The sequence below is a fragment of the Chanos chanos genome, chromosome 2 (assembly GCF_902362185.1).
Source record: "Chanos chanos chromosome 2, fChaCha1.1, whole genome shotgun sequence".
NCBI lineage: Eukaryota > Metazoa > Chordata > Actinopteri > Gonorynchiformes > Chanidae > Chanos > Chanos chanos.
In genome coordinates, this window is record NC_044496.1 from 27,997,128 (window position 1) to 28,005,858 (window position 8,731).

At 43.4% G+C, this 8,731-nt stretch overlaps 1 protein-coding gene across 1 annotated transcript; it reads right to left on the bottom strand.

Annotated features, from left to right (window-relative positions):
* Nucleotides 1–869: 869 nt before the first annotated feature.
* On the bottom strand, nt 870–7,438 carry ehd2b (EH-domain containing 2b). The gene is made up of 7 exons (XM_030764990.1): nt 7,286–7,438; nt 5,399–5,892; nt 4,889–5,065; nt 3,621–3,718; nt 2,217–2,629; nt 1,848–2,012; nt 870–1,704 (listed from the first exon to the last, which is right to left on the bottom strand). The coding sequence occupies exons 2-7, from the start codon at nt 5,617–5,619 to the stop codon at nt 1,147–1,149; spliced, it is 1,632 nt and encodes a 543-aa protein (XP_030620850.1). The 5' UTR covers nt 5,620–5,892; nt 7,286–7,438; the 3' UTR covers nt 870–1,146.
* Nucleotides 7,439–8,731: the final 1,293 nt, after the last annotated feature.

Here is an 8,731-nt window from a genome sequence, read left to right on the forward strand (position 1 = left end):
TCAAAGGTGTTTTTCTTCTTCAAATGTTTTGACAGAGCTGAAATAAGGACATTTTTCTCTAGTTTGTTCAGTTATGCCCCAACCTCTCCACAGATCCAATAACTAAGCATTATGAGAGTATGATAGATAGATAGATAGATAGATAGATAGATAGATAGATAGATAGATAGATAGATAGCTAACAAATCAAAACAAAAAGAAAAAAATGCAGCAATGACTATAGTGTCAATGTCAGCACAGTTTTATTGAGCATAATAACAATGATTATTTTTAAGCAGTGGGTGAAGCTGTGTACAGTAGTCCTTAAAATTTTCTTACGTTTCTTATTTTCTTCAGCATTCATGTAATTTTATGTGACTTCCATCGTGTGACAACAGTTCATATGAGTATACTGCTCATTAAGTACAAATAAACAAAAAAAATCTTTTAACACGCACGAAATAGAGAGGAGATAGTTCACATGAAGTATATTCTACAAATTTTTTTTTAATTTTTTTTTTGGGGGGGGATGACATGCACAAGAATGTCTCTGCCATGATTCCTGCACAGAGTTCAGTTACAGTGAGCAGTTTTCTCAGGACAACAGCAGCCTGGAGAACCTCAGACCTGTCCGTAAACTGATCATTTTGAATGTTTCTCAACACTTCACATTCAGTTATTTGTCTGGTTATATAGATATAGATATGTATAAAAATATGTATCTGTAGCTCCATTGGCAAAGATGAAAGCACCTTGTTATTCACAAGTGAGGTTTGAGCTAAATCACAGAGTCTACTGTGTGAACAGTGTGTAGTCTTTCTCTCTCATATCACATCTCTAGTTAGAATAGTGCTGCACAGGGCTTCCTCTAACCAATAAAATGATGTAGCTATGGTTAAAAAAAAAAAAGACTGATCACAAATAGGAAATAATTCCTTTATTCTCTGAATCTGAAAAATTTCCAGCCTGCTAAGGAACACTTGTGTGTATACTTTAGATAAGTCTGACAGATAAAAGAAATTAGTGTTAGGCAGGGCATGTGAAAGAGGGACACTTAGATACATATGCGAAAGCGTGGTGCAGAAGACACTTAGCAGCCCCTGTGGCAAGGCACTTTTAAGATTTTCAAAGGATTTTCAGTGTTGACCTCTGGGCAGGATCCATTGTCTAGGCATCAGAGCCTTTTTGCCGGCGTTTGGAGGGTGGCACCAGTCGAGCAGGCAGCTCGGGGGGTAGTCCGTGCCCCTCGAGCTTTGCCTCAATCAGATGGCTGGCCAATGCGAACTCCTCATCGTCCAGCATGCCGTCACGGTCCACGTCTGACAGCTTCCAGATCCGGCCCAGCACGGAGTTGGGCAGTCGCGTGCTCACCATCCAGTCTTTGGCCTTGCTCCCGCTCAGCTTGCCCTCGTTTGGCGACAGGTTGTAGAAGATCTCGTCGTACTTGGGTTTATCCTTTGTTACGACCCAATCCTCCTCTTCCTCGCCTCCCTCACCATTCTCTTCCCCTTTCTCACCAAAGGGATCTCCCTCCACGAACGGTCCAGCGCGAGTTCCCAGGAAGGCTCCACCCTGTACCCCAGGTTGGTCTCCTGCCTCCAGTTCCTCCTGCCGCAGGAGGGGCATCAGTTTGGCTATGTCGGTAGACAGCAGCTCGTCCAGCAGAGCCATGTGGTTGGGTTTCAGAGATTTGAACTTGGTGAAGTCATGAACCATAAGTTGTTCCTAAAACAAAAAACAAAACAAAGGCAGAGGAAGAGTCAGCACATGTAGTGCACATTACATAAGAGGTTTAACACCGTGGATCTAAATTGAGATTGATCTTTATTTCTCGAGTGAGGCATCAGACATGAGTAACTTGTGCTGACCTGCATCTTGGCGCAGTCGGGGAAGTCCCCTGCAGAGATGTGGTGCTGTAGCTGGATTTTAGAGAAGATAACTGGCAGCTGGTATATCAGGTTTTTCTTCTTGTTGTCTTTGCGGAAAACAGAGGGCATCTCCTGCTTCAGATAACTGATGATGTGGGCGTGTACCTGGAGAGGAGGTGGATATAGGGCAGGTAAGTATTCTCACAAGCAGGTTACTGTCACAGTACCCAACAGGAAATTTAAGTTATGCTGTGTAATATTCTGAACTCAATGCTTTCGGCAGTCCATTTGCATAACTCCAGTTTGTCTCACTGTTAATACACGAACCAGTTCTAAATGCATTGAGAAGAACGCCTCTTGGTCACGTACCCTCACCAGACGAGCCCTCTTAACCAGGTCGTTGAGCTTGCGCAGGGCTGCATTGCGAGGAAGGTTCTGGATGTCGGCGAACAGGTCTTCCTCCTCCAACTCGAAGAGCTTGCGGTTGTCTGTCACCATGAGCGGCTCAGACCAGAAGGATCCGATGTAGACCCGAAGAACCTCGGGGGTGCCGAAGACTTTTCCCAGAGACCACATTAAAGCACCATAGACTCGCATCAGCTGCTGAGTCCCCACCATGTCGGCCTTGTTCAGCACCACACGCAGTTTGTCCTCATTGCCCTTGAGCGCCCCAATGGCCTCCGAGAACTCATCGGAAATCTCCAGTTTGTGGGCGTCAAATAGGAGAATGATACGGTCCACACGTTCCGCAAACCAGCGCAACACAGCAGGAAAGTCATACCCTGCGGAGAAAGGTTTAAACCAAAAACCCAAGGTCAGACAGCGTTAACCTGGTTACTTCTCAGTCCATAGTTACCCTAAAACTTGCTCATGCCCATGTTGTGCAAGAATTCTTAATTTTTGCAGTTCAATGAGAGAGGTGGGTCCCAACAGAGGTTTTCACTACGGTAGAGTACATGGCACACTTTTTACATTCACAGCACTATTTACAATCTCTTTTCATTCCTTCATTCATCTTTCCATCTTAGCCTTGCCTGTGCATTCCTTCATCTTCACACCCTTAGTTTTACACCCCTCCAATCCACATACTGCAGCTGCTCACAAGCAAGGAAATATGTGAGGCTAACCAGACCTTGAGAGGATTGCTGATAAACCAAATTCGTGTTATAATATTCACAAAGTACATGTATCTGTGGCCACAGGACAAAATAATTCTAAATGCTCATCACTTTAGCCTCTAAGATCTTAAAAACTTGGTTAGGACTAGAGTTGACATTCTGATGGTCCGTTAGGTAAAATTAATAAAACTAATATAATTCACTTTTTCAAGCATATGCACACAAGCTTATTATGTTAATGTTGGTATAGTCACAATGTTATGGTCATGCATGAACTGAATGACATTTTGGATGGATTTTAGAATGAGTGAGACGGTGTAGTATCCAGAGCAGATTTATGGTCCACAGTCATAACTCCATCCTGTCCCAGTTGCCATCCCAGATGTTTTGCACTGGACTGGAATTCAAAGAACTCTCTGGACCTGAGCTCCCTCTCTCTCTCTGTTTATGTCTTCATCATGTCCATGTTCTCCCACTGCCGGCTTCCCTGAGCTGTTACTGTTGTGTGTGAGAGTGTTTGGCATGTTGCAGGAGAGAGGGTTAGAAGGGTGCGAGGAGACTGAGGAGAATGGATGCTGTTATTCGGGGTGGCGTCTCTGTCATGCCCCTCCCTTCCCTCCCAAACCCCTCTCCTCACCTTTTCCGCCGGCCTCACCTCGGCTTACTCTCTGCTTGGCTCCTGACAGGATGCCAGGAGTGTCAATGATACTGATGCTCTCCAGGACCTGGTTAGGCAGCTGGGCACACTGGAATCTAGTAACAGAGGAAAACACTATGTCAAAAAGGGCATGGATTTCTGTTTAGTTTCATCATCACCTGTCCAGTTATTAAGCATTAAGGTACAAATTGCTGGGTAAATCTAAAGCAAAGTAATCATGGTTATCAGATCAAAGTATCTTAGATGACAATAAGTGTGGATTTATGGAAAGAATGTATGTTACGCTGAAGTTTCCAATGTCCAGTCATGACTCCCGGCGTGATCTAATGTGCAGACTACTTGCTGCACCCCTCCCAGGTCTGGCCCATTGTGTGGAAGTTGTGCACAAAACGCACTGGACTTCCTGAGGGAAAATGACCACCTCTGCCAGAATCAAACAATACAGCGTGCTAATGATCTTTTGCTTAGAACAACACGGAGACTTCCTGCTGTAAACGAATGTAACAAGAGTACCATTTCCCCTCAGAGGAAGCGGGAGAAACGAAGTTTGCTAACATACTTGCATACATTCATGCTGGGCCTGTGGATCTACTTGATCTGAAAACGATTTCTGTCAGAGTGAGGCAGCACAGGAGAGGAACACTGCCTGTGGCATAAAGACATAATAGAACCTTTAGGCAAGGACCCTGATTTTGTTGTGTTTCTGTAAAGCAATTGACCTGAAGTTACCTAATAAGAGAAGATCTCTCTTCAGATTGCTTGTACTGCTTGCATCATCACCCCAAGAACTGCCAAATGAGGCTTAGTGAAAATTTTCTTACAAGCAGACACACAAGCTGGAGATTTTTTTCCCATTGAATTCAGTCCTTACTTAACTTCACTACCGCATCCATTTGCCCTCCACCCTGTAGAACATGGCACATCCTCAGCACTGTATTTAAAAACTCCCAGACAACAAACAGTGTTTGCTTTCATCACCCTCTGTCTCATGGTATCTCTGCCTTTAACCATTTTTCCACAAATAAGGAAAGTCCCTCCCCCCTCAGAAATTTGGCAGTGACTCTTGAAATTCCATGCAGAGAAAACTGACGCACAGTCTCTCTGTTATCTCTCGCTTCTTGCCTTGATTGCTTCTTATAAGGAAGGGAATCGGTCAAGGGCATGGAGCTTGCTTTCCCACACAGTCCCACACACTCTCATAACCACATAACTGTGTATATGAAGATGCTGAAGAAAACACCTTTGTAAATACAATATTTGTTCACCTGTTCAGAAAAGTATTCCCAAAAGGGTTGAGTTTGCGGAAGGGCTTGTTTGGGTCCACAATGAGAGCGTTTCCAGGAATGATTCCTTCTTTTTCTCCATGCATGATGGCTATGAAGCTGTCTGTGGTGGGTTCAGGCCCCACACGACTGCCAGGATAGTCCTGTTCCAGAAGATACCTGAGACATGGGAACAAAGCAAGAGTTATTCAGTCATTTATTTAGTGTTGATTTGCTTGTCATTGCCAAGATCAGTGCCCCGGGCTTTAAAATGTTTTGACATAAAGCATGGACAAAGAAGATAACAGTGTGCCTCAATGCCCCAGTGTCATTTTTAGCTTTGGCCAAACTGTAACAATGACAATGACACACTCCAGCCTCAGTTCCTGTTTATGGATTTTGCCATATATCTAGAGTGTCATCTCTGTATTTTTTTCTTGTCATTAAACATCCATTCATTGACTTTCCAGTGGATTCTCAGTGCTGAAGAGAGCTTGATGTTTGGACTCATACCTGATGAAGGTGGTCTTTCCTGTAGAGTACTGTCCCACCACCAGCACCATGGGTTTGTTGTCAAAATCAGCATCTTCCAGGCTCGACGAATGGAAATCGTGAAAGCTGTAGTACTGCTCCAATGGCAGGAGTTTCTTACGGTAGAGTGACTTCAGCCCCTCCGTGACGGTGCGAATCACCTCAGGGGCCTTCTTGTCATTTTTCCGCCCCCAGCGAGACATTATGTTGGATGATGTATGAAGTTTAAGCGTCTAACACTTAAATTACTGGCGTGTCTTTTTTCTGTTCTGTGTATGTTTATGTTTCCTCTGGGTGAACCGTGGAAACCCCTCTTTCCTGTTTTATAAAAAGTGTCTTGCTGTCCCTAAGCTTCTCCTCCCAGTTCCCACTATAAATGAGGACAGTACAGTGTGGAGTATTTTGTATTTTTGTAAGTAGTTATGATCTATATGTTGGATTTGTCCCTTTATGGTAAGAGGCTGCAGGTTCTGTCTCTGCAAGTAAAAAAAAGAAAAACGACAAGACAAAAAAGTCTAACATTAGTCCCAGAATGTAATGAAAATTTTTTCACCTGGTCTTTGGATAAAGTTTTTTCCCTCGTAAATGTAGTGAGACTTTGCTTTTCCTGTAAATGTGGAATCTTGAGAGGATCCACTTTAGCCCACCGGGAAAGTACAAGACGTTGTCTGTGCATGCCTGGAAGAAGCTGATGTTCACTCTGGAAACACATACGCACACCCAGGCCTGGTTTCACACACACACAAGTGCAGCTCATTTCCGTATATTGAAAATAGTGAGACATGTTTTCCAGTGGAGGTTCCTTGTGGAACGTTACATGAGTGAAGGACTGACGTTGATGTGCACAGAGGAGGACTGCCGTGCACAAAGCACACAGGCAGACTTTACCCAAACACAGACCCTCATTGAGCCCTCTTTGTTCTTAGCCTACTGAGCTGAGACGTTCTCCTCTAAGAAGTATTAAATCCAGTGTAAATACTCTTTCTCTGCTTAGCCATACTGTTTTGTGATAATAAGCACTAAGCAGACACATACCGTTAAGTGTTCATCCATTAGTGGTGATAATACATATAGATCTAGCGATTGACAAAGTCCAAACGAAAACAGACTGTCAGCAAGAAGTGTCAAAAGAACTCAGCCTATGAGATGACGTACATGAGAAAAGCCAGGCTCAAAATGGCGAAGCCCTGCAATGGAAAGAGCCCCATCTTAAAATTAGGGCCTCAGTTATAGTGAGTGTTACAGAGAGTTAGCCCTGAAAAGCAGAGGTGTTTTGGCGACTCGTCAGATGGAATCCCTCACAGGTATGAGGTTTGGACCAGTCGTTTTGGAACATGAATCATGAGTTGTGCGTAGGGGTGGAAAATGCCTTGTGGCATCAGTCACCACCATTGCAACAGAGGCAGCAGCCCCTGGTGAAAGAAATAGGAGCTGTGTAGCTTAGCCCAGTCCCATAGTTAACATGGTGTTTCTGCAGGGATACGATAAGGAGAGAGCACGGTAATTCGCGTGATCTCCATCAATCTGTTACTCCAAGCATGCCCCTCAATTGACCCTGTAAGGGACCAGTGTCCCCCCCCTCCATTTTCAGTGTTCCCTGTGATTCACATCAAATACAGTACAGTTGTACTGGGAGACATGGACAAATATGGATATTTGACGGCTCAACTAAAAAAAAAAAAAAGCTGAAGTATAACAAAGACTGTGTACCTCTCAAGAAACCCAAGACAGCTGTCACCTAATGGAAAACCTGTCAGAGACCTTGTATGTTGTCGATGAGAGTTCAAATTAACTTTGGCATGTATGTAATATAAGGGTGAAAAACAGGAGCACAGCTCTATGAACATATATCCACATTTGTATTCTTACCTGGCTCGTTGATAGATGTTAAGATTGTTTGGGGAAAAAATTAAAGATTTGTCTTGCTTGAAGAGCCAAATGCCACCTTGTAAACACCAACAGGTCCTTTAACAGTTCACCTCTCTTGTTTTGTTGACACTATAAAACTCACCCTATGACAAATGGCTTCATATACTGATGCTGTTATGAAGGTAAATGTTTGTCCCTGGAACTCTGAGCATCAACGCAGCTAAAGTACTCGTCTCTGTGATGGGTCTTCTCCAGAGATTTAATATGTTTCAGATGAGCTCTAGATCTGGCAGCTCTCTTTCTCTCCCTCTCTCCTTTCTCCAGTTGGAACGACACAGGGACATGCAGGCAGACACACGCACTAGCTCTCTCTCTCTCTCTCTCTCCCACCTCTGCAAAGCTCCCTTTCCCTCCCTCTCTATCCTTCTCTTTCTGCACCTCCTCTTCAGGCACGGCCTGACGTACACTGGGGCAAGCCCTCGAAAGGCTGGTTGTTTGGAGCAGAGGAGATGGCATATGAACAGAGAGAGGGTGTGTACAGATTGGGGGGCGGGGGTCTTAATGGGCTGGTACATCAAGCGATTAGGGTGGAGTACCCTTGTTTTCTGTTAGTTGATGGTTATACATTTACACAGTGTTCCACGCACAGAACATGTCAACTGTTGTCTGTCTCACTCTTTAAAACTCAATGTTCATGTGACATGAATTACCATAGCTGAGCTCAAAACCCAGAATTAGTTTTCCTTTTATATGTCACTTATGCCCAGGGCTTGCAGTTCACATGATTCCTGATGTTCTATCTTAAAACAGCCTTCAGAAACTTGGCTCATTCTTCCCAGAATTAGGATTCTTCTTGCTCCTCCCCAAACACCCTCTGGGCATCTCCTGTCATCAACTAACAAGCACCTCCTGCTGGCAGCTGAATGCATTACACATGGTTCTCATTCATTATTGGAGCAGAAGACAGAAGTGAATTCCCATTTCTCACAAACACAATCACAAACTTTTAATGATGGCAACAAAATGCGTGTCTCTTTCATAAAAGAAGCAAGATTTAATTTACAGTTTTACTAAATGTACAGTTCTTTTTTCTTTAAAAAGTGTCATTATACACAATAAATACAATACAAAATTAATCTGTTGTACTATACTTCAAATTCTTAGTTCTATTTTTCTTTTTTTGTACATTATTATTGTTCTTTATCTTTTTTCCTTGTCATTGCTTAGGCTGTGTTTGCTTTTGAGTTTGTCCAAATGGGCTTTGAAGTGAATTACAATTTGGCAAAAAGTGAGTATGTATTTTAAAAAAAAGAAGAGGAAAAAAGCGTTCTGAGAGGGAACATTTGAGGAGGGGATGTGTAGGAGGAATCGAAGACTATGCTCTGAAACAGTCTATGCCACAATTATTCTCTGAAGTCATCAAAACTACATAAGAGAACTCTCGTG